The sequence below is a fragment of the Macrotis lagotis genome, chromosome 2 (assembly GCF_037893015.1).
Source record: "Macrotis lagotis isolate mMagLag1 chromosome 2, bilby.v1.9.chrom.fasta, whole genome shotgun sequence".
Lineage (NCBI taxonomy): Eukaryota > Metazoa > Chordata > Mammalia > Peramelemorphia > Peramelidae > Macrotis > Macrotis lagotis.
In genome coordinates, this window is record NC_133659.1 from 59,432,001 (window position 1) to 59,458,000 (window position 26,000).

Below are 26,000 nucleotides of genomic sequence, written 5' to 3' on the forward strand. Positions count from 1 at the left end.
GCTGGGTTATGGATCTTACCAGGAGTAGGAATTATCATTTAAATGTACTTTATTCCTTAGCTGTGCTTGCTACCTTTAATAGATCCTTTATCAGTAAATAAAATACTTGTACATTTTACCTAACCCCATGTAGGTTGTTTGGAAATGGCAAAAGAAGCATGGTATGGTTTCTCCAATCAGTGATAGCATAGTCTAGGGGAGAGGCCTCGTGGTAATGAAACCAAGAAAAATTAAATGCTCAGCTCTGATTCTTAACATAATTATGTTTAGAGCAAGGAAAGCTCCATGTGGGCTGGAGCAGTCCACATACTGTCTGAGAGTGAGGATTTCTCAGAGGGCTTAAGTCATTGATACAACTTTAGCACATATGGGGGTGGCTGCCATAATTGTTCCAAGATTGAAAGTGGGTAAGCCTCCGGCTTTAGCAGTGATTGTTTTTATAAATTGGCAAACAGAGATCATGGCAGAGTAGGTTTTCACTCTGGATTCTGGAGAACCTTTTTAATTACTTCCTTGTTCTTATGACCCTTTAAAAGAAGTTGATCAACAGTATCTCTAGTCTTATTGATGACACTTTTTTAGTATTTCTTTAACACTTAAACATTTGATTCTGATACTTTCCTCTTCCTTTTCTACCAGGTGATGCCAGTCACAAGATTCCCATTTCTAACTTTCACTCAGGAGATGACTATGCAACTGTGTTACAAAATCTTTATCGATTTATTTCTCCAAACCAAAGCAACTGGCCACCTGTGTACTGCAAGGTAAAGCAGATCTCCTAGCACCTATAGGATAGTTTGACTGGGTGCTTTTGGTGTTTGTTAAATTGTATTCCTTCTGAATTGTTTTCAATTCCTTTCATCTTTGGGGAAAGACTTTGAACTCTTTATCTTTACCTTCATAGAATCGTCACTTCCTCGTTTCCAAGAGGTCACTTGATTCTGATTGATTTTTGTAATATAATTGATTAGCATCTTTTATAGTGCTCTGTATATTGTTGTACTTCATAACATGGTTGAGAGGGAGTTGTATAATTTATACTCCAACCTCCAAAAAAGTTCATATTTTTACTGCACAAATCTCAGAAGAAAAGAATAATATGCCACTATTCTTATAGTCTTTCCTTCAAAGTTGTACCTTGCTTTACTTGTTTTTTTTAATGTAAATATCTTTCATCTAAGCTATATATCTTCTGTTGAAACACAGCCTGCTTCTGTCCAGATAACTATTTGGGTTGGAAAGAACCTTTCAGAATTGTTTTACATTTGAGGGGTATGTGTTTGTTTAAAAACTGTCATTGGGGGGACAGGGGTAGGCAGGATAGAAAGTAAAATTTTTCTTTTTCTTCAGACTGATGATAGGTACAGAGTTAACTGGTGCTTGAAGCATATGGCAAGGAAATTGGGTGAGGAAAAATAAAATTCTTATCAGCACATTTTTATGTTTCTACTGACATGATATTTTTGAAATACCTAAAAATGACTCTTCTTGTTTTTCCTGATGAAAGAAACCAGGCAAGAGCTAGAGCTCCTCACTGTAGAGGACCTTGTGGTGGGAATCTACCAACAAAAACTTCATAAGGAGCCATCAAAGACCTGGGTACGGAGCCTCCTGGATGTGTCCATGTGGGATTACTCTAGCAACACAAGGTATTCCCAGATAGTCTTCTGCTATGTGACCAGTTTGAAATCATTGATATAGCTATTCATATATATCTTAGGTGGCATTTTAGAAGGAAGCATCCACGCCTTGTTACATTTGATTATCCTGGCCAAAGCAAAAATGAGCAGAGCCAGGATAAAGAACCCATTTGTGAAGAGTTGACCCTGAAATATCTGAAAAGTAAACTGTCTACATTTAAAAATTGCCCCAGCTCCTCTCGACTCTGCAGTCTTACTGCCTGCTAGAGGTTTTCAGTCTTTACAGTAAAATGCACTATTTGATATAGCAGAACTATGAGCTGTGGAAGGCAAACATTTTGGAATAAAGAAATGTCTTCATTAAATTTCTTAAAATGTCCAATTTGGGACATTCCCTTCCTGGCTGTTATCCAGCCAGTGTGTGCCCTTGCCTTTGTCTGTTCCTGGCTCTGAAGCAGAGTTGTCTTTGTGCAGCAGCATTCCTTAGAGAGCAAAGGAGCCATGCTCCAGTCCCTTCTTGAAAGGGAAAGTGGCAATCCCAGTCGTGAGCTTGGACGTGGAAAACATCTTCCATGTTAAACACTGTGGCAGAGACTTGAGTGAGGAATAGAAGGAGATTTACAATATAGTATGCTGGTGTTTTAGGAGCAAATCTTCTGACTCTCAGAGAAGATTTCATTTGGGAAGTATAAGAATATAGGATTTATATCAATAAATTTAAGACTCTCCTCTTGGACTTGATTTTTGAGCAAGCATCCCAATATTAATTATGTTTGTCTAAATATTTGACACTTTTTATCTCTAGAAAAAGTAGACAGGGTTGTTTATTGAAATTGAGTTAGATGAGACCAGAAATTTTGTTTTATCTATTTAAGTGACTTTGCAAAAAATAGCAACTGAAATATTTTTGCAAAAAAAAATATTAATTTTTTTTTAACCAATATGTTATTTTCCCTGCCTCCTGCCCAGGGTGCTCTTGGGCTAGGTCACTTTATTGACCATTAGGCTTTTGATGGTGATCCTGGACTCCCTAGGATGAACCCAAACTTGGGCTTCATTTATGAAATTCTCAGTAGAGGTTCTTTATCAAAGTAGCTAGTAAAGATGTGAGAGATCAATTATAGATATGATATCAAGAAATTGAGGGATGTGTAGGGAAACCCTTTCTTTGTAATCAGGAAATCCAAGTTAGATGAAATCTCAGAACACAGTCTCTACCTAAATAAGAATCCCCTCTACAGTGCTCCTACCAGCCAGCCTTTGCTCAAGACCCTTCAGTGAGGGACTAATTCATTCCACTTTGGGGTTTAACAGAGAGTTACGAACTGTACAGACTTTTATATTTGATTGATTTGGATCTGTCCCCACAATGAAACACTCATTCTGTCTTAAGTCTTGAAATGAGATTATAATGCTAACATACTTAGAACCCAAGATATAATGTAATTATGACCCAAAATTATCTACAATTACATATATGTATAGATCAAAATAGATGCAAGGAAAGATAAGAGATAAAGAAGAGACACCCAACCCAAGGAGGCTCCAGCACTTGTGATGTCACAACACAGCCTCAGAGTCTCAATTGGGGAAGTCCCTTCAACAGAGTATCCTCTCCAAAGGGGGAGACTTCCAAGGCCCTTTCCCAAGTGAAAACTTGAAAGAGCTTCCACAGAAGTGACCCAGGCAAGGTTTTCCAAGATGAGCTCTGTGATCCATGAGTTTTGACTCAGATCCTGAGTATGATCCGTTCTCTCCAGGTGTCTTTTGGTAAATACCCAGGGGTGGGTCAAGGCCCCAAGTGTGGACCCAGAGCATGTTTACCAGGAATGTTCCCCAGCACTCCCTGCCCCGGAACATGCTTTGTTGATCACTGTGCTTCGGTTCATGTGCTAAGGAAGTTCCTTTTCCTTGGACTGTGGTGGCTGATAGGGAAGATCTCACTTGAACCCTTCACCCTTGAGAGCCATAATTGGAGGGGCATAGCAATTGTAATTGTTCCTTTTTCTGTCCATTGCTTTTGGTTCTGCTTTTTGGAGTCAGTTAATTATTACTTTGTGCTTACCCAGTCACTGAGTGGCTGATGGTTTTCAGACTCAAACTGTGTGTGAAAAATCCCTGTTCTCTAGAAGCTTCTATTCTGACAAGCAGAACAAGGCTCACTTCTTCCATATGACAACCTTTTAAATCCTGGAAAAGACCTCTTTTATTATCAGTTTTCCAATCTTGAATACTCAATAGAGGGCAAAGCTTTCCACCTCAATATACCTGGATTTTAACCTGATTCCTAAGGTCTCCCTCCCCCACTTACATGACTCCCTCTTTGGTGCTTGACAGTGACTTAAGATTAACAAAAAGGTAGTGATTTAAGATTATCAAAAATCACTGAGCTTTTATAGTTTCTTTATAGACCCATATCACATTGTCTTCCCTTAGGGCGCCATGGGGTCCTACAGTGACTCTGGAGGTGCGGGACTGCTCTAATGTTGTTACATTCAAGTTAAGGGATGGACTGCAAAGCCCATCATGAGAAGCCTGCCACGAGAGAATGAGAATTTATTGAGGACTCATAGGGTCCTCTGGGTAGTGGATGCTTTGGATGAGATACAGCCCATTTTCCAAGGATTTTGAGTTAAGGAATTCAGAAGAAGCGTTAATGTGAAATATGGGGGAGATTGTTCTGGAGTTCAGAGGAGACTTCTGGTAGCATTTGAGTTGTATTGTCAGCATGGTAGGGAAGGGGGGTCTGACACCAGATGAGAAGAGCTTGAGAGCAATGAGATCAGACTAGGATGGCACCACCAGATATCAGGAGCCTTGAAGTTCAAGCAAAGTGGGAAGCAGGAGAAAAGCCACTATGGGTTTATATGTCCTGGAGGTGGGCTGAGACTCGAAGCTGAAGAGTTTTTTTTTTTCCTGACAGTCTTGGAAGGGGAAGTGAATGGTTGGAAAAATCTCTCAGGCAATGTTAAAATATCTAGGCAGGATCCAGCAGTGGGACCAGAGAGTCGGGTGGATTCAAGAGATAGTGCTGTAATAGAATTCATAGGATGGTAAATAGGGATAAGAGCTGAGAGTGATCCTAGATCAGAGAGAAATTGTAAAATCAGGAGGAGCTTATTTAGGGGAAAACATGAACCCCCTGGGTTTGAGATCTTGGTGGGATAAACAGTGAGGCAGTTGGATACAAGAGTCTAGACCTAGGCGTTCTTAGGAGTCATCTGCACAGCACACAGGTAGACAAAGCTTGGAATGACAGATTGATAAAAGTGAATAGGGGAGGATAGGAAGAAAAGAAAAGAGGACCAAGGACAGAGCCTTAGAAAATATCCTCACATTAAGAGGTCAGGAGAAAGAGTTGTTAGCAAAACATCAGGAGACTGGTGTTCTGAAGCCAAGTTTAGAAGTGAATATCTAGTAGTGCTAGTGAATCAACAGTGTAGAAAGATGCAGAGTGATTGAACAAATGAACCCCAAGAAAAGGGCTTTTGGATTTATCATATTAAAGGCCATTTTGGTAACCTGAGAATGGTGGTGGTGAAAGCACAGTGGCAAGAGGTTCGGAGAAGCAGCAAGTATATACATCTGATGGGGTAATAAATGATGATGATATTTGCCCCTAATTCTTGAAGAGGGTCATGACAGCAGGGAGGTGATGCTATAACAAGCCAATGAATTGGATTTGAGTGAGGGGATACCATGTTAAATCACCAGTTTTACCTTCTCCATAGTCACCTGGGTCCAGTGGTCAGATATGGATCAGGATAACTGGAGATGGCCTTGGATGAGAGTCAGTCAGGAGGGCTAAGTGACTGACCTAAGATCACACAGCTAGTAAGTATCAAGTGTCTGAGGTCACATTTGAACTTGGGTCCTTCTGACGCCAAGACCAGGGCTGTATCCACTGTGCCACTTAGCTACCCTAGAGTTGATAAATAGAGAAGACTTGGGTATTAGTGGACTGTGAAAAAGATCTGATGGAAAGTAAGGGAATGTCTGTCTTATGGAATGATGAACCTGAGAGAGTATTTGATATTTTTCTTGTCCTGTGACTGAAGGAACGAAGATTGATAATACTGAGATTTTAGAAACATGGGGATGTGGGACTGAGAAACTTCGAGTAAATGGCTTCAGTCTTCACCAAAGTAGAAGGAAGGCAGCGTTATCTGATCTAAGATCCCTTCCTTTAGATTTACGGGCTGCCCATGGAGACTAATAAGGGATGGGAACTCTTTGAGAAGCTGTGCTTATCTGATGAGTTTTCCTCTAATGAGCTCTCTTACTCTTAGTTTGGCGTTGTGGTTGGTTTCTATTGGGTGGAGTCTGGACTGGATTGTCAGCAACCCTCCTGCACTGGTCTTTGATGTGCCATAGAATATCCAAGTCTTAAACTTGGCTTCATCCTCAAGTTTTTGTTTCCCAAAAGGCAAGAATCCCTCTTCATCTTCCACTTTGTTTCCCATGTCTGATCATTGGCCCTGTTCTACCAGGTCTTCCATCCAGTTCTCCCTGCCCCCTGAGCATCACCCTGAGCCTGGTTTCAACTCCCTATCTGTCCCATTCCCAGTGATCAGTGACTCTCCATTGTCTGTTTAGGTATGCCCCTCACTTGATGTCTGACATACTGCCCATGGTCATACTCTGATCTGCTTTTCCAGTCTTCTCATTTATAAACTACAAGCTTTCAAAGCCAACTACTCATCATTGAGCATGGGCTCAGTTGGCCTGACTGTACAGGCAGTAGACTTTTCTCTCCTCTATACCTATGGAAGTCATAGAGGTTCTCTGAGGTCCAGTTGGAGGGCCTTCCTCTAAAAACTTTTTCCAGTTGCTCTTGCCAGAAGTGAGCTCTCCCTCCTCGGACCCCAGTTCCTATGCATGGAACATAACAGGCTGCAGATTGTGCTGATTTCTATATGTGTCATTGGTGTCCTTAACCAAGGACCTCATCCCCAGATAGTCATGAGACTTCAAGCTTGGGCTGCTCCCCAAAAGCAGGTCGAGACTATAGCCAAGACGTACAGGCCTTTGTGTGTGAATGTACTTGACCAGCCTTCACATCTAGCACCACATGCTCGAGGTCACCTCCATGTCATGATAATACATCAGAAGACACACAACAAGAGAATGAGAAGTGGTCCTTGGTCTACATGGCCCCTCCCTGCAGACCCCCTGTCAAAAGATACTAGGGAAGGACTTCAACAGACAGTTATTGACCATTTTGCTGTAAATTGAAAGACAGAAGTAGAATGGCAGGGTGGTTCACTGGCTATCAGGGAAGACCCAGGACTTCATGAAGCTGTTTTTATCACACACCTAGAAGCAGCAAGACACAGCATTTCTTTCTTTCTTTTTTTTTAAGTGTTTTATAAGGCAGTGGGGTTAAGTGACTTGCCCAAGGTCACACAGCTAGGTAATTATTGTGTCTGAGACCGGATTTTAATTTGGGTCCTCTGACTCCAGGGCCAGTGCTCTATCCACTGCGCCACCCAGCTACCCCAGGAGGTAGCCTTTTTAAAGACTCTGGGTTGTCTCGAGTTGTTGTATTCATGTTAAATATAAAACAGTTAAAATAAACAGTAAGTTTGCTGTGTAGATAATGCTAAACTAACCCATATCGATTGCATATCATGAAGAGATAGGAAAATTTTACAAGGAATTTGATTAGGAAACTCTACATTAAATTAGAACGTACTTTTACTCTTGAATTTGGCACAGAGGTAGGGAGATAGGAGCTTAGCAAAAAATGTTAGAAAATGGGATATTCTATTTTGGGCTGTGGTTAATGCAGGGACTTGTTTTTCATGTCTACATATTTTATATTCTTCTCAATGGGTGTGCAATGGAAGAGGAGAAGAATAAAATAGAATTATTGGAGAAAAAATTTTAGCCTATTTACCCAGAAAATATCAATAGATGAAAAATGCCAAATATTCAGTGATATTTAATTGAGTGGCTAACCCATAGTGTTCATTAGGGTGTATCTTGGACAAACACTGTCATGGACAGTCATCTAGGCCCAGGATTCAACAAGAGGAAAGCAAGTCTAGTTTGTGTTTGGAAAATGGCCCACACATCGGTATTCTTGAGAGACTGGATATTTGCAAGCTGTGGAACCCCACCATCTGAAGAAGAAGGTCTCACAAAAGATAGCTGAGACCTGAGGGAAGGTGGGGGTAGGTTATAGCACATCTTCTATAAGAATTACACAGGAATTGCCCAACAAAAGACCATTAGCAAGGGCAGTGAGTAGAGAATGGGATCCCGTCTCCTGATGAGAGCCCTGGGTAACTAGTGGGTTCCTTGCATGTTCTTTTGCCATTCTGTGTTGAAAGGCCCTTGAGAGGATAGGCAAGTTGACCTTCACAGCAGGCACAGGAAATCAGAAGGTATGCCACCTGGCCCACACCCTTGTTGGGGATAACATGAATCCATTGAAGGAACCTGCCCACTTGAACCAGAGGCTTTAGGAAATGGCCACCTTTAAGGGGTTGGCTTCATCTTTGCATTCTACTAACATAGTGTCCTAAATTCTGTGGCAATGAATAAATATTTAGTTTAAATTCAAGCCAGTTTTTAATTACGGAATATGTAGGTGATATTACAAACCGAAATGTTTTTAATTGCCTTATATTGTAGAATTTCATGTTCCAAGTAAGAAATGAGAACTAGTTAGAGACCCCAGACAGCAGGGAGACTGTGATTAACTTTTGGCCCTTCCCCAATATCTTAAAAGGACTTAACACTTTTAGGGGAGTTGTAGAAATTAAGGTTTGATTTTTACCACAAGGATTCATTTTAGGGAATAAAGCTAAGGGGGGGAGATCTGTTTGGGACACTTGCATGCTTCCCTTAATTCTTCATAAAGTCTGCATTTATCTAAGATTCAGTACAGCAAACATTTAAGAACTGACTGCAGAAATAGCAGGGTTAGCCTTCAAAGTCTACTGGTGGCAATGTGGCCTACACCTAAAGGACGGACACAAGTCAGAAGAGGCTGGGTTCATAAGCTAAGCATGGTTGGGGAAAATGGGAGTGGTCATGAGGAAGAGGATCTTAGGGAGGAGATGTTGGGCAGGGGAGACCTGAGAGCTCTCTGGCCTCTGTAATCTCTCCTTCCTGTGACGTTCTTTGGGATGGCCCCTGCTGAGGATGCAGAAGGAGGGCTTTGATGCCAAATCAGCTCTACATCTAAAGAAAGGTTTACAAATAATGTATTTTTGACTCTATCCCCCTATTTGGCAGAGATACATGACAGAGTAATTTGTCATTTGACAGATGAGGAAACCAAGGCAAACAGGGCTAAATTACTCGCCCAGTTCACATAGCTAGTAAGTGTATGAGACTGGATTTGAACTCAGGTCTTCCTCTAGACCCTGTTTTGTGCACTGACATAAAAAAATGCCTCTGGTGCTTTGTCTAAAATATTATGTGTGGTAGTGCCTACTGAGCTAGGCTATGCAATTTGGTTAGGAATGGTGTCTTTACATTAACCTTCCTTCTAGTCCACTCCTTTCATTCCTGCCTGGGTGACTTCTGCTTATTCTCCTTTGTTGGACCGGCCTCTGCATCCCTCCTGGAGGATCCGCCGGGCTGTCTGGCTCTCTTCTCTTCTCCCTTTCTACTGATTCACTTGATGATCTCCTAGCCCCCAGGACTTAGTTCTCCCTGTGCTGAGCACCCCCCTCCCCATCTACTTGACTACCTAAACCAAGTCTCTGACACCCAGGCTTGCCTAAAAACCAAACAGCTCAAAGTATCCAAGACAGAACTCCTTTTACTTCTAAATTCTCCCTTCCTAATTTTCCCAATTTATCGTTGGGTGTCCCAGCATCCTCCCAGTCCACCAGGCTTGCAACCTAGGTTCCTCCTTGATGGCTCCGGCTCTTTCCCTCCCTGTGTCCATCTGCCTGTGGATTTTACCTTGGTAACATCTCTTCTCATGCTCCCTTGCCGATCCTGCCCTCTTGGGCTGCCTGCCACACAGCTTTCTCTGTTCTAGTCCTCTGCAAAGACAGAAAATGGCTCTGGCCTTCGAGGAGCTCATGGTGCAAGTGGACAACTGTATGGACCAGCTCCACACTGCCTACACTGGACATGACCAACACAGAGAAGACCCTAAAATTAAGCAACTTGGCAAAGACTTCTGCAGAGAAAGATTTTAGGTCAGACCTGAAGGAAGCCAGGAACAGCTGGATCATGTCACTCTCCTGTGGTAGTAACTGCTGTAGCTCCCTAGGACCAAATATAGCCCCTACTCATAACGTGGCCCACCTCTTTCCTTCTTTCCAGTCTTCTGCCCTTGCCCAAGAAGCTCATCTCTGCACCTCATTTTCATGACCGTTCCCCCATATTAGAATCTGCTCCCTCCTTCTCTCCTTGCCAGCTGCCTTCTCTTTGGTCATTTCCAGGTAACCAGTGTGTAGCTTGTTAGTGCACAGCTGTTTGCATGTTAGTTATGTCCTCGTTGACTGGGAGCTCCTTAGGACAATCTTCTGCCTCTTGTGCTTCATTAACACAGTCTGTCATGTAGTTACAGCTAAAGAAAGAATTATTGACAGACTGGTCCTGGGGCCTCAGTTTACTGATCTATAAAAATGGAGGGATTGGTTAGAGACGGATTCTAAGGTTTGCCTTTGATTGATTGCAGTTAAGTTACCTTTCTCAAGACAATGCAAGGGTTTACTTTTATGGTGTCTAGTGTGTTGTCATGGCAACACAGACTTCTTGTGCATGTGTGGAAGGGGAGATAGTTTAAGAAAAGTCATTTTATTAAAAATGGAAAACCTCAACATATTTATGTAGGTAAAAAACATTTCAACTTCACCAGTAAGCATTGCGCGGAGGTTCTGCATCAAAGAAAGGTCACTGTCAAACAAGTGGACTTAAAATTGTGTTTTCTTCTCATCCAGGTGCAAATGGCATGAAAAAAACGATATTCTGTTTTGTGCTTTGGCTGTCTGCAAGAAGATTGCGTAAGTCCAGGATGGGGAGGGGCTGCCCTGGGGGCATCTTGGGTACTGAGTTTTAAGGTCATTTCTTGGGCTGCTTCTTGTTAGGGTTCTTGGTGAGTTGTTTTTTTTTTTATATTTTTGCAAAGCAATGGGGTTAAGTGGCTTGCCCCCAAGGCCACACAGCTAGGTAATTATTAAGTGTCTGAGGTCAGATTTGAACTCGGGTACTCCTGACTCCAAGGCCAGTGCTCTATCCATTGCGCCACCTAGCCGTCCCTCTTGGTGAGTTCTTTCAGCCTCCTCTTAACCCTTTACTAACCATCAGGGCTCATTTTGGTCCTGTTTCTTATTAGTTATTCTCACCTGCTTTTCTTCTCATCTTTCCCTTGCCTCCCTGGACTGGCCTCCCTGCCAAAGATACATAGGAAAGCCTGAGGTTTGCTAAAAGCTTCTTCTCAGTGTAGGAGGAGGAGGGTGGGGGGTAAGATCTTGCCTTCAAAAGAAGTTTTACAGATGTGTGAATTTTCAAGAAAGAATGAAGTTCATTTCACAAATTTGTCCTTAAATTCCTTGCTGACTCTACATGCATAGGTTTCTTGATGGATAGAAGTCACGAGGTGCTTTGACTTTAAAGGTTAGCCTGAAGAAGGGAAAGCTAGCTTTTGGGAGGGAACTTGAAGGCCTCCTCATGCCAGCAGGTGGTGAGAATCGGCAGGCTAGGGCGGCTCTCCTGGGCCTGGCACCCTTCTCTTGTCTGTGGGCTGTGGGCATTGTCCACCATCGCTGCTTTTTCCTGCCTTGGCTACTGCCCTGTTAATGGAGCCACTGAAACAACAAGTCTAAATGAGGAAGAGGCCTCTTGGGAGTTCTATACTGACTTTTCATTCCTGGAAAAATTAATATTTGAACCCTGGTCTTAAACAGTATTCTTGGAAACAGCTTTTCAGAACCCACTTGTATAGATTGTCACTCAGGGTTGAGAATACCCCCAATAACCTGGGATGTCCTGGACTCATGTGGTCATTAGGCATCATACACAGTAAAATCATAAAACATTAGCATTACAGGAAGCTCTAGACATATCCTTACAGTTTACTATAACATGATTTTACATATATCAGGTGTTGATAGTTTGTGGTTCATTTTCCACAGTAAACCATATAAATATAGGAATACTGCAACATTTTAATATTCACATTTCTTAAGATCATTGCTTTTTTTAAAAAAATTTTCAACTGTTTCAGAAGATTCATTTTTTATAATTTATTTTTCCAACTACATGCAAAGATAGTTTTCACCATTCATTTTTTATAAAGTTGAGTTCCACATTTTTCTTCTTCCCCTTTTTCCCTTCTCTCTTCCTCCTGATAGCAAGTAATCTAATATAGGTTATAGGTATAACTGGTAAACATATTTCCGTCTTAATCATGTTGTGAAAGAAGAATCAGAACAAAACAGGAAAAAAAATCAATGAGAGGGAAAAACACAAAATAAAAAGCAAAATTTTAAAGATTGAATATAGAATGTTTTAGTCTACATTCAGACTCTATATTTCCTTCTCTGGATGTAGATGGTATTTTCCATCATAAGTCCTTTTTTAGTCTTGCTCACCTCACTCTGCATCAGTCCACATAAAGTCTTGTCCCACAGGATTTCTTACAAAACAATAATGCTTCATCACATTCAAATACAATTGGTTCAGTCATTCCCAAGTGATGGATAATCCCCTCAATGTCCAAGTCTTTGCCACTACAAGAGCTGCTATAAATATTTTTATACCTGTGGGTCTTTCCCCTTTTTTGCGATCTCTTTTGGATACATTCCTAGTATTGTTATTGCTGGGTCATTGTGTGTGTTTGTGTGTGTGTGTGTGTGTGTGTGTGTGTATTAATTCCACCAACAGTGTGTTAGTGTCCCAGTTTTCCCACATTCCTTGCAAATCATTTTCCTTTTTTCATCATGTTGGTCACTCTAATCAATAATTATTTGGAACTTTTTTCCATATGCCTATAGATAGCTTTAATTTCTTCATTTGGAAACTGCCTATAACTATTCTTTGAGTAGGTATCAATTGGAGAATGACTTATAGTCTTATAAATTTGACTAAGTTCTCTATATATTTTAGAAATGAATCCTTTATCACTAGCTGTAAAACTTATTTTCCAACTTACTCTATTCTTTTTAATCTTTGTTGCTTTGTTTTTATTTGGGCAAAATCTTTTTTAATTTAATGTAATCAAAGTAATTCATTTTGCATTTTATAATGTTCTTTATCTCTTCTTTGGTCATAAATTCCACCTCTTTCCATAAATCTGACATATACTATTCCTTCTCCTAACTGGCTTATGGTATCATCTTTTATATCTGAATCGTGTACCCATGTGGACTTGATCTTGATAGAGCATGTGAGATAATGGTCTTTGCTTAGTTTCTGCCACACTGTCTTCTAGTTTTCCCAATAAAGAGTGAGTATCCCAGAAGCTAGAGTCTTTGGGTTTCTTGGACAGCAGATTACTATAGTAAATTACTACTGATATTTTTTGCACCTAATCTTTTCCAATAATCAACCACTCTTAGTACCAAACAGTTTTGATGACTGATGCTTTATAATATAATTTTAGATCTGGTATGACTAAGTCACCTTCCTTTGCATTTTTCATTAATTTCCTTGATATTCTTTTTTTCTTTTAAAATTTTTATTTATTTTGAGTTTTACAATTTTTCCCCTAATCTTGCTTCCCTCCCCACACCCCCCACAGAAGGCAATTTGCCAGTCTTTACATTGTTTCCATGGTATACATTGATCCAAATTGAATGTGATGAGAGAGAAACCATATACTTAAGGAAGAAAAGTTAAAGTATAAGAGATAGCAAGATTACATATCAGGTTTTTTTTTCCCTAAATTAAAAGTAATAGTCCTTAGTCTTTGTTCAAACTCCACAGTTCTTTCTCTGGATACAGATAGTATTCTCCATCACAGATAGCCCCAAATTGTCCCTGATTGTTGCACTGATGGAATGAGCAAGTCTATCAAGGTTGATCATCACCCCCATGTTGCTGTTAGGGTGTACCCTTAATATTCTTGACCTTTTGTTGCTCCAGCTGAATTTTGATGCCCTCTTTCATAACTCAGTAAAATGTTTTTTTTGGTAGTTTGATTGGTGTGGTATTGAATAAATAATGTATTTTAGGTAGAGTTTTCAATTTTATTAGCTCAACCTACCCTTGAACAATTGTCATTTTTCTAATTATTTAATTTGAATAATAGTGGTGTTAACAAGCATCTTTATTTCATTCATGATCTTATTGGGAATGCTTCTAGCTTATTCCCCATTACATATAATGCTTTTTTGATGGGTTTTAGATAGATACCGCTTTTTGTTTTGACGAAAACACCATTTATTCCTATTCTCTCTCGTATTTTTAATAGGAATGGGTGCTGTGTTTTGTTGAAAGTTTTTCCATCTGTTAAAATAATCATGATTTATTACTTTTGTTATTGATATAGTCAATTATGCTGGTAGTTGTCCTAATATTGAATCAACCCTACATTCCTGATATAAATATTGCTTGATCATAGTATATAATTCTAGTGATAGCTTGCTGTAATCTCTTTGCTAATATTTATTTAAATTTTTTCATACATATTCATTAGGTGAGTTGACTATAATTTCCTTTCTCTGCTCTGACTTTTCTGGTTTAGGTTATCAGCCACCATATTGGTGTCTTAGAAAGAATTTGGAAAGACTCCTTCGTCTATTTTTCAAATAGTTTATATAGAATCAGAATTAATTGTTCTTTAAATGTTTGGTAGAATTCTCTTGTAAATTCGTTTGGTTCTGGAGATTTTTTTCCTTTGGGAGTTCATTGTTGGTTTGTTAAATTTCTTTTTCTGAAATGGGGTTACTTAAGTATTTTATTTCTTCTTCTGTTAACCTGGGTTATTTTTATTTTTGTAAATATTCATCCATTTTACTTTGTCATTTTTATTGGCATACATTTGGGTAAAATATTTTGCAATTATTACTTTAATTTCCTCATTGGTAGAGAATTCATTTTTTTCATTTTTGATACTGGTAATTTGGTTTTCATCCTTTTTTAAAATTAAATTAATCAATGGTTAATCTACTGTTTTTTCTTAAAATGATCTCTTAGTTTTGTAGTTCAGTAATTTTATTTTCAATTTTATTAATATCTTCTTTGATTTCAGAATTTCTAATTTGGTATTTAATTGAGGATTTTAAGTTGCCCAATTCATTGATCTCTTCTTAATCTATTTTATTCATATAAGAAGTTAGAGAGATAAAATTTCCCCTGATAACTGCTTTGACTGTTTGAGCTATTCATTCTTTAAAATTAGTTTATTTTCCTCCCTGCAGCTTACATATTAGAAGTACTCTGTGAACCTTAGTTTCCCTGCCTCATTGTATCACTGCCCTCCATTTCTAAGCTATGTGGCATGGTATCCAAATTCTTAGAAGAGGAGCTAAATGAGTTACAGGAAGACATAGAGAGCAAAACTCTACTGGAGTTTTAGTACTGATATTATTTCATTGTCTGTGGTACCTTTTAGGAAGATGTAGTTTCCTTTCTTAACCCTTTTACTGAGATCATTTTTTTCTTTTGCTTTTTCTGCAGTAAGAATTGCTATACTTTTTTTTTCATTCCTTTTACCTTTACTCTGTCTTGTATCTCTCTGCTTCAAATATGTATGGAAGGGTTCCCCCATTCACATTGCCAGTTATAATTACTAACTCTTTAATACACTCCAGCTTAGCTCCCTTCTGTTATTATGTTTGTTTCTCCTTTTGCCCTGTCCCCCCTCACCATGTTTGGCCTCTGACCATCGCCTCCCTCAGTCTCCCCTTCCTTTTTTTTATCGGTACCCTTCCCTTTTTTCCCCCTTCCCTTTTCCTCTCCCTTCTATCAGTCCCTCCTTTCTTTCACTTTATTTCCCCTTCTAATTCCCTGTAGGGTAAGATAAATTTCTAAATCAACTAAGTCTATGTTATTATGTCTTTGAACCACATCCTATGAAAGGTAGCATTCAAGCTATTCTCACCTCTTCTTTCTTTCCTCCATTCCATCTCTTCATATGTTGTATCCCATTCTGCCTCCACCTTCCTCCCAACCCAGTACAATCTCTTTGTTTTTAATCTTAATTTTTTTAAACCATCCTGTCAAAATCGACTCACACCCATCCCTTTTGATTAGGTATATACTCCCTCTAAAAGAGATATTCAGTTTTCAAGAATGAGTGTATCATCCTCCCATTTGGGGATATAACCAGTTTAATCTTGTTGAGTAAAATTCTTGTTCTTTTCCCGTTTACTTTTTTTATGTATCTCTTTAGTCTTGTTTGAAGTTTGAATTTTCAGTTCAGCCCTGACTTTTTCATCAGAAAAATTTGAAAGTCACCTATTTCATTAAATGTCCATCTTTTTATCTGAAAGAATATGTTCAGTTTTGCTGGGTAGTTGATTCTTGGTTGTAATCCAAGCAGTTTTGCCCTCTGGAATATATATTCTAGGTCCTTCCCTCCTTTAATCCTGACTGTGTCTCCTTGGTATTTGATTGCTTCTTTCTGACTGCCTGCAGACTTTTCTCCTTGATCTGATAATTCTGGAATTTAGCTGCAGTAGTCCTTGGGGTTTTCATTTTGGGATCAGTAGATTCTTTCAATGTCTATTTTACACTCTGGTTTGGGGTATCAGGGCAATTTTCTTTGAGAATTTTCTTATAGAGACATTAGCTTCCACTTGAGCAAGTGATATCTATTTTTCAAGGAATTGGGTTTTTTAAGTTATTTTTTATATCCTCTTTTCCATTTGATCAATCCTATATTTAAAGGAACTGTTTACCTTTTTTCCATTTGCCCAATTGTATTTTTGAAAGATTTTATTTGTGTCAATTTTTGTGATTTTTGCAAGATGTTGAATTTCTTTTGCATTTCTTTTCTACTTGATTTTTAAAATCCTTTTTGAGCTCTTCTAAAACATCCTTTTGTGCTGGAAACCAATTCATTTTTCCCTGTGGGACTTCATATGTGGTTATTTTTCCATCATCCTTTTCTGAGATGTTTTTTTGTTCTTCCTTATCTTCATAGTAACTTATTACCCCCAGACTTTCTTTGACCTTTCTTACTCATTTTTGAGCTGTGCTTGTATTGGGGGACACTTGCAGACCTTCTGTGTTCAGCTTATTAGTGACTTACTCCCTAGGTTGAGCTCTCCTCTAGCAAGCTGAACTGGGTAGTCTGGGGTACTTGTGTTGGAGCTCTCCCAACTAACTGGCTAAGCCAGGATCTGTGGCCTCTGCTGCCCCCTCTGACCGGCTTCCACCTCTGCCCTCTGCCTGTGCTGGTTTCAGCTCCTTACCTGAGGCTCTGCTCCCCCTCCACTTGCTTGTATAGATCTTACTTGGAAAATGCTCCACTCTTACTTGTTTGTGGGTGTTGCTCCAGAATTTAGAGAGGCTTAATTAATATTGTTTCTGAGGGAAGCCTAGGAGAGCTTAAGGAAGTTTCTGACTCTTCTCAGCCATCATGGCTCCATTCCCAAGATCCCTGCTTTCTGAAGTTCCCTTTTGATATTGGAAAAGTTTTTTTTCTAATTTAATTTAATTTTTCCAATTGTATGCAAAGGAAATTTGTAACATTCATCCATTTGCAAGTTTATGAATTCCACAATTTTTCTACCACGTTTCCTTCCCTCTCTTCCCCATGGTGGGAAGCAATCTGGTAAAAGTTGTATGAGTACTATTGAGTTTTACATATTTACATATTAACCATATTGTGAAAGAGGAATTATAAATAGAAGGAAAAACCATAAGAAAGATAAAACTTAGAAGAAAAAATAAAAGATAAAACTTAAAAGAAGATCCAAATAAAAACAAAAGTTAAAACTTAAAGTTTTAAAAACCAAACATAATTTGTTTTGTTTTGTATTCCAATTCCAATTTTTTTTCTCTGATGTGGATGGTGTTGTCCATAGTAGATCTGTCAGGGTTGTCATTGATCCCTGAACTTCTGGAGGAGCTGCATCCATCATAGTTGATCATCTCATAATGAAGCTGTAAATGTGAACAGAGTTCTCTTGACCTTGCTCACTTTGCTCAGCATCAGTTCATGAAAGTCTTTTATTTTTTTTTAGGGTTTTGTAAGGCAAATGGGGTTAAGTGGCTTGCCCAAGGCCACACAGCTAGGTAGTTATTAAGTGTCTGAGACTGGATTGGAACCCAGGTACTCCTGACTCCAGGGCCGGTGCTTTATCCACTACGCCAGCTAGCCACCCCTTAGTTCATGCAAGTCTTTTGGGTTCCTCTAAAGTCGAACCATTCATGATTTCTTACAGAACAATAGTACTCCGTAATATTTATGTACCATTACTTGTTCAGCCATTCCATGATTGATGGGCATTCCCTCAATTTCCAGTTCTTTCCCTCTATGGAAAGAGCTGCCATAAATATTTTTGTTCATGGGGGTCTTTCCCTGTTTTTTATGATCTCCTTGAGGTATAGATCTGAGTATTTCTGGATCAAAAGGTGTGCAATTAGTTTTATAGACCTTTGGTCATGGTTCCAGATTTCTCTTCACAGTGGTTGGATCAGTTTACAGGTCTACCAATAGTGCATTAGTGTCCCAATTTTCCAGCATTGATCATTTACTATTCTGTTATCTTTTCCAAAAATTAATATTGATTTGAAGCATATCTTTTACATAACTATAATAGCTTTAATTTCATCTGAAAACTACCTGTTCATATCCTTTGATCATTTATCAGTTGGAGAATGACTTGTAAATTTGATTCAGTTCTTTGCATTTTTTAGAAATGAATCTTTTAGGAGCGGCTAGATAGTGCAGTAGATAAAGCACCGGCCCTGGAGTCAGGAGTACCTGGGTTCCAATCCGGTCTCAGACACTTAATAATTACCTAGCTGTGTGGCCTTGGGCAAGCCACTTAACCCCATTTGCCTTGCAAAATCCTTAAAAAAGAGAGAGAGAGAGAGAATGAGGTTTTTTTTTTATCAGAAGTACTAGCTGTGAAAATTGTTTCCCAGCTTTCTGCATTCCTTTTAATCTTGGCTGCATTGGTTTTGTTTATTCCCAAAACCTTTTAATTTAATATAGTTGAAATAATCCATTTTGCATTTTATAATGGTCTCTAGTTTTTCTCTGGGTTATAAACTTATCTCCTCTCCATAGAGCTGACAGAATATTTCTTGTTCTCTAAATTGGTCTATGGTATACCTTTTATGTCTAAGCCCTTGACCTTATTTTGGTGTATAGGGTGTGAGATGTGGGTCTTTGCTTAGTTTCTACCATATTGTTTTCCAGTTTTCTGAGCAGTTTTGTCAAATAATGAGTTCTTATTACAGAAGTAAATAACTCTGGGTTTGGCAAAACAGTAAATTACTATAGTCATTTATTGGGGTTTTTTTTGTTTTTGTTTTTGTTTTTTTTCCTAATCTAATCCACTGGTCTGTTACTCAGTTTCTTAAATAGCACCAGATATTTTTGATGACTGCTACTTCTCAGTGATGAGCCTCTGAAGGCAGCCTTGATCTAGCAAGAGTTTGTTATTTATCATCTATATATTGAGCTGAAATCTTTCTTTCAGATTTTAACTCACTGTTCCTGTTTTTTGTTCTCAGAGACCAAGAAAAATTAATCTAATTGCTTTTCATTATAAAATTTGAAGGCTGCTTCCTATCCCTCTTTAGTTTTCATCATTTCTCCTTGCCTCACTCTCTGCTGAAGACCTCTACTCATATTTCACTAAAGCAGTTGAGGCCTCTTTTCCCTTCACATTTAGATTTGTTGTTCTTGCCAACAAATTCCTCTGTCTTTCCCTGTCTTCTCTAGAACATTGCTCCTTTTATCATTGTCAGTCTCTGCCTATCTGCTGCCTACAGACATATCATGTCTTCTTCATCCATAGAAAGAAAAGAAAATCCTCACTTTATCTAACCATCTCTGCTAGCTATCATTCTTTGTTAAACTTCTTGAGAAAGCTAACTTCCAGTTTCATTCAACTGAAATTCTCCTCTGCCAAGGTAGCAGTGCTCTCTCCCTTACCAGATCTCCCTGCCTTTGCTTGGTCATCTTCCTTCACCTCTCTTCAGCCTTTGACTTTGTCATTTGCTTTCTCCCAGATAAGTCTAAGTCTCTCTCCAGTATTTCTTTTTCACCTACGAAATTTCTCCTTTTCAGTCTCCTTTGTGGGATCTCACAACCACTAATGTGGGGTGTCCACAAGACCTGTCTTGGACCCTCTTCTTCCATACCATCTCACTTGGCGTCTTATCAGTTCCCCTGGCATCAGTTGGCATCAACACATAGGAGATTCCCAGAATGACCCAGCCTGTTCTAAGCTATTTGCTCATGTCACATGATCTTTTGGACCCCTTGAATTAGATTACCTGGAGGCCTCTCAGATTCACTTTGTCTGAAACATAATTCTCCCCAATTCTCCTCTCATCTGAACTTTACTGTGACTTTAAGAAGGCACTGCCTAGGTTTACAGCCTTCCAACCACGTATCTAATCCATTGTTCCTTCTTGTTCCCATTGTCACACTGTCTCCCACTTGTGACCCCTTCTCTGTGATCATAGCTTCCACTCTGGTGTGGACCCCCATCACCTGGATGGTTGCCGGAGCCTTCTGGGTAGTCTTCCTCTACTCAACCTCCAAAGTAATTTCCTAAAGCACCGCTTTGACCACCTCACACTCCTGCTCAGTAAACTCCTTTGTTTCCCTTTTGCTGCCAAGATAAAATAGGAAATTTAAAGCCTTTCATGCCCCGCCTTCTTTACCTTTCCAGGTTTCTTGCACTTTTTTACACCCTGTATTCTGCTATCAAGTTGGACCGGTCTATGTGCTGCTCCTTATCCCAGGACATCACCTGACTCTGTGGCATTTTATTGACTGACCTTATTTCTGGAACATTCTGAAATGGAATTCCATTAGGTCTCTGTCTAGCTTATGTGTGCACAGTGATTTGCATCTTGTCTTTCTCTTTAGACTAGGAGTTCCTTGAGGTCAGGACCATAAACTCTTTTTATTTTTTTTAGGTTTTTGCAAGGCAAACGGGGTTAAGTGGCTTGCCCAAGGCCACACAACTAGGTAATTATTAAGTGTCTGAGGCTGGATTTGAACTCAGGTACTCCTGACTCCAGGGCCAGTGCTCTATCCACTGCACCACCTAGCCGCCCAGAAACGTAAACTCTTAATAAATGCTTGTGGATTGTCTGCCATGTTTTTCCTGAGCCTGTTTTATAGGCTTCCCTGCTTCTTTCATCTTCTTGGTCAGTGTCATTATCCTATTCTTCTTTAGATATATTCCAACTTGTCCCTCTTTCCTAATGAAGATGGTGAGAGATTTTGGTACTATATTTATTGCATTCTTAAAGAAACCCTTTGCTCCCTTAGGAAACTTGTGTTTTGAAATAGATCCACAGGGTCAGGAACTTGGGACTAAGGGTCCTCTAGAGTGACTAGATGAGGATTTGGAGTTCAAGGCCAGCTAATCCAATATCCACTCCTGATGGATGGGAAAAATCAGTCCAGGGAGACTGAAGGGCCACAGTTAATATGCAGAGGGCTTGCATTAGACCCAGTCTTTTAAATCTCTCATTGTATGATGGCTCTATAAAATTTCCAGGAAACCATATTAATATCTTTATTCTATAGGTAATCTATAGTTTTTTTTAAAAAAAATCAGAGCCTTTTAGTAACACCTTTTCTGTTTTGTATGCATTTATAAAAACTGTAGATAGTAGTTTTATCAAATACATCTATCAGTTTTGTTTTTTTTCTTAACCCAGCATCCTGGGTTTTAAGTAGGTTTGAATTCTTTCACAACTTGGTGCTTTTGTATTCCACCCATCTTGGGGCAATTCTTGTAGTTTTAGACCACAGAATACCACTTTTTTTTCCCCTGAATTCCTTGTGAAGTCTCTTCCTGCATAAATCTAGGATCTTCTATTTAATCTCAAATATTTTATATAGAATGCATTTTAAGAGAAAATTATTACAATGATTTTCTAATATTGAAGTCTTTTTTTTTCTTTTAAAGATATTGCATCAGTAATTCTCTAGGTACTCTTTTTGGAATTCCGCTCACAGAAGCTCATGTACCACTGCAGGATTACGAAGCCAGTAACAGTGTAAATCCCAAAATGGTGGTGCTAGATGCAGGTCGTTTCCAGGTAAGTACATTATGGAGCTAAAAGAGAATCAAAACTGAAAGATCAGTTAACTTTCTAGAGCTGACTCATCTACTCGGAGGTTCTTTTTAGAATCTGCCAATTAAACTTAACTAGCTCTCCCTACCTTCTCTTTAATGTTTTTCTAGATCTAGGCACAGAACCTGACTTTTTAGAGTCCCTATATCTTTTTTGTAGGCTCTTCTCCCACCTCTTACCCCTTTTAATTTGATTTTTGAAATAAACATTCATTTAAATTTTCCTTTTTCAGAAAGAACTAGGATAGGCAGTCTACAAATGATTAGGATTCAAATGGATATTTTATTTTATCTAAATATGGCTCTTGGCAATGTTCTTGAAATTCACTTAAAATAATGTCACACTGATATAAAACCTGAGAAGCATTGGGAGATGAGCTCCAATGGAAAGAATCCAACTTGTCCTTGTACCATACTCTTTTCTTGCTTACAGCTCATTTCATGCCACTAACAGGTACTTGAAACTGTTGCAAATAGTCTAAGTAGAGGGACTCTCTGTGGGGATAGAATCTGAATTGAATTTAAAGTCAATAAATGAAAGTAATTTGAAATATAAATTGTTTAGGCATTGACATTTATCATAACCCAGATTTTCCAATGAGCTGCTTGTAGATAAAAGTTTTAACTGATAAAGGGGTATGGAATGTTGAAAAATGTTAGAGATTTTACCTGGTACCCAACAATGTTATCCTGAGCAGACAGCATGCCAGTCAGCAATTAGTGAAAGAATTCATCCTGATTGCTTATCACCTCCCCCTCACCAAGAACAAATCAATACTCATGTCCTTTTGTCTTCTAGAAACTAAGAGTTGATAGTCCTCCTTTTTCAAACTCTTCTCATCAGGAACAAAGAGCCAATGCATCCAACTGTAAGTAGTCTTCATCTTGGAGGGGAGCATGGAAGGGGTGGGTGTTGGTGAGGTCACATATTTGCCTTTGATTTGGTTATATCTCCTTCCCCAGAAGTTCATCTAAACTGATCAGATTGAGGATATAGAATATGGCCTAGAGTTTGGAAGGAATTTTATAAACTGGAGAACTGTGTTAATAGTAATTTTCTTCCTTTCCAAAAATAGCGAATTTGGTGTTTTCTGTAGAACACTAGGTATCTCAGATATCACAAATTGGCTCTGGGGTATTTCCAACTGCTTATCCCATAGGCATAGTCAATGTGACACATCTCAAACAGAACTCACCCTAGGCTCCCCCTTTTCCCCAACACTCCATGATTGGTCCTAATTTCCTATTTGTATGAGACCACCACTGTCTTCTCAAACTCTTAAAGATTGATAACTTGAATCATTCTCAAAGCTTCATTCTCCTCTTCCTACAAATCTGGTTAATTGATAAGTATTATTGACCACATCCCCCCTTAAGTGGCCACCATCCACTTCATATCCTCATTACCTCTCATATTGATAAATGAAACACCTCTTACTTGGTCTCCCTGCCTTGGCTCTGTCCTTGGGACAGTCTGTTCTCCCTCCAGTCGGCAGTTCTATCACTAAAGCCCAAGGCAACCATTCTTCTCAGCCCAGGGGCTCCTCATTGCATCAAGTGGAGGAACATAAACTACTCTGTCTTCCTTTCTTTATGAATCCTCTAATTCAGCTACACTGGACCATCACCTGTCCTGGTTTCCTTTGCACCGTTTTCCTTTCTTCAGAACCTGGCTCAGGTGTTGCCTTCTCCTTGGAACCTTTCCTGATTTTCTTTTATTACTGGGAGCAGTAAATGCTTATTTTACAAGAGACTCACAAGACAGTTCACCGAGAGCCCTTAATTTCTTTAGCAGCCACAATTTTGTTATGATGATACATTATGTTTTCAGAAACTAAATCTTTTTCCTAAAAACTAAAGACACCAAGGGATTACAAAACATCTATTAAGTTTCAGGCAATACTAAAATCCTGCAAAGTAAAATTCTTGACCACCTGTGTATCCCAAGAATTGGAATTACTATTTAACTCCAGAGGACCCTGAGACTCAGGAATGTCCTCTTATGTTCTCCTTCATTTCTTGGGCCAGCTCCAGAGACCCCTTTGGGTCCCCCTCACTGTTTCTTGTCATAGGGAAATAGGAGGCAGTTCATCTGATGAGAAATCCTTTCCTAGTAAAAGAATAGAGTTGTTTAATTTCTTCTCCTTGTGTTTTCATCATCCTAGATGACTATCCATCTGGGGTGAAAGCAGCTGGCAAAACAAGCAATGTTCGGGGGAGAGGCATCACCCGTCTGCTGGAGAGCATATCCAATTCCTCCAGCAACTTCCAGAAACTCCCAAACTGTGAGACTTCACTCTCTCCTTATGTGCCCCAGAAGGATGAGTGCAAATCTTTCTCCTCCTTATCCTAAAAATGGGACCTTTTTCAGTTTCTGCAAGAAGCAGCAGGCCCTAAGTCCCTTCCATAATCAGTACACTTAAGCAAACAAATTTTCACATTGATTTTTCCTCCCACTGGAGAATTGGAAAGAATCCTTAAATTGGAAAGAAATCCTGCTCATAAATTAAAACTTGTTTGTAGTTTGGGAAGGAATTGGCAGCTTTGTTTGTTTTATTATTATTACTAGAGCATTTTATTTTCTGATTGTATGGTGGGAATAGTATTAAAGTTTGAAGTGGCCTATAAAAAAAACAAAGAAAAACCAGATCTGTTGTTTTAAGAAGAAAGGAGCTGGATTTGGGGGTAACTTTATAAATATACTTTTGCCTGTTTAAATAATAAGAATAAATAGATGGCTGTCTGTTATCATGGAAATGAATAAAGTGTTAGTGTTCTCCTTTTCCCCTTGATAACGTGTGGAGCCTTCCTTAGCTCTCAGGAGGCCCTTGGGTCTTCCCTTCTCCTGCAACTCTCCCGGATGGGGGTCCCTAGCAGAGGATCTGCTGGCTCTGAATACACAGCCCTCAGAGTTTTTAAGATGCAAACTTTGGCAATGCAAAGAGGGTTTATTATTAGAATGGAACATTTTGTTCATAGAGAAATGAAGATTTTTATGCCTTTTAAAGCCTTCTGAAAATAGTCTGCGTCCTTTTTGCATCTATTTACACCTTGTTTCTTTGGAGCCCAAGGCCCAGCAGTGGGGTCTTTGTCCCTCGGTTGGGGGGACTGGCATGAGCATAGGTAGTGAAGATCACAGGAGCCAGCTGGGTCATAGATTAGGCAGCATTTGCTCCATTCTTACTTCATACCATGGACTATAGATCACAGAGAATTACTGGAGACAGATATCTGAAGGACTTAAAGTATGTGCATGTTCCTCTTGAGTATCAGAAAGTCATGAAAAGTAACTGTTCATAGTCAAGTCTTGGGAGAAGGGTTATAGATGGTGCTTCTCTCAACTGTTTCCTAACACACACACCTGCTACTCTGCATCCTCAGGTTACTTACAGTAGGCTGAGGAGTCAGCGGTTTAGCTGCGATTGTTCCTGAGAGTCTCCTGATGGAGAGAGACTAAGGGAATGAAAAATCATTTCGGAAATGCTCCTTGTATGCCCAGTACTGGACTTGCTCCTAAATGGTAGTGCTGCAAACAGAAAAAGGTAGTCCTTGCTTTAAGGAGTTTATATCCCACTAGAGGAAAATTACACACATAGGAAATTTTAGCTGCAAAGATGATCTTTCATCTCTAGCATTATTTCCATTGTTAAAACTATCTGTTTCTGATACATAACCATGTAAGGCATTTAAACATGTGAAGCTCTGGGAAAGCATCTTTTCTCTCAACAATTTCCTAGCATTTTCACATAATGAAATAGTGGTAAGACACTATTCTTAAAGTATCAAGAAAATACATTTTCAAAAATGTAGGTTAAATTAAAATTGTAGGTTAAAATATTCTAAAATCAACTTTCTCTCAAAGTTAATGTTAGCATTTGAGTTTCCAGTACAAACAAGGGTGTAAAGTGGATTCCCCCACACCTTACTATTAATCAACATAGCTTTAGAAATGACTAGATAGAACAAATATTGACGGAGAAAAGACGAAATCGTCCTTATTTGTAATTGATGTGGTGTTAAACTTAGAAACCAAGAGCTTCTCTAAAATTACAAGATAGAAGAGTCACAAAAATCACCAGCCTCTCTATAAAGTACTAAAGGCTCATGTTAAGGAGCAAAAGCCTCCAGGTAACTATAAAGTAAACGTCAAAAAGATCTTGTG

General features: G+C 39.1%; 1 protein-coding gene across 1 annotated transcript in view; it reads left to right on the forward strand.

Annotated features, from left to right (window-relative positions):
• Positions 1 to 24,610, forward strand: part of MAEL (maelstrom spermatogenic transposon silencer) — a 38,409-nt gene extending 13,799 nt beyond the window's left edge. Inside the window, exons 6-12 of the mRNA XM_074220361.1 lie at positions 640 to 764; positions 1,351 to 1,405; positions 1,508 to 1,649; positions 10,553 to 10,615; positions 21,671 to 21,803; positions 22,638 to 22,707; positions 24,004 to 24,610. Coding sequence (XP_074076462.1) covers positions 640 to 764; positions 1,351 to 1,405; positions 1,508 to 1,649; positions 10,553 to 10,615; positions 21,671 to 21,803; positions 22,638 to 22,707; positions 24,004 to 24,191 — 776 coding nt within the window. The 3' untranslated portion in view covers positions 24,192 to 24,610. The remainder of the gene's footprint in view (positions 1 to 639; positions 765 to 1,350; positions 1,406 to 1,507; positions 1,650 to 10,552; positions 10,616 to 21,670; positions 21,804 to 22,637; positions 22,708 to 24,003) is intronic.
• Positions 24,611 to 26,000: the final 1,390 nt, after the last annotated feature.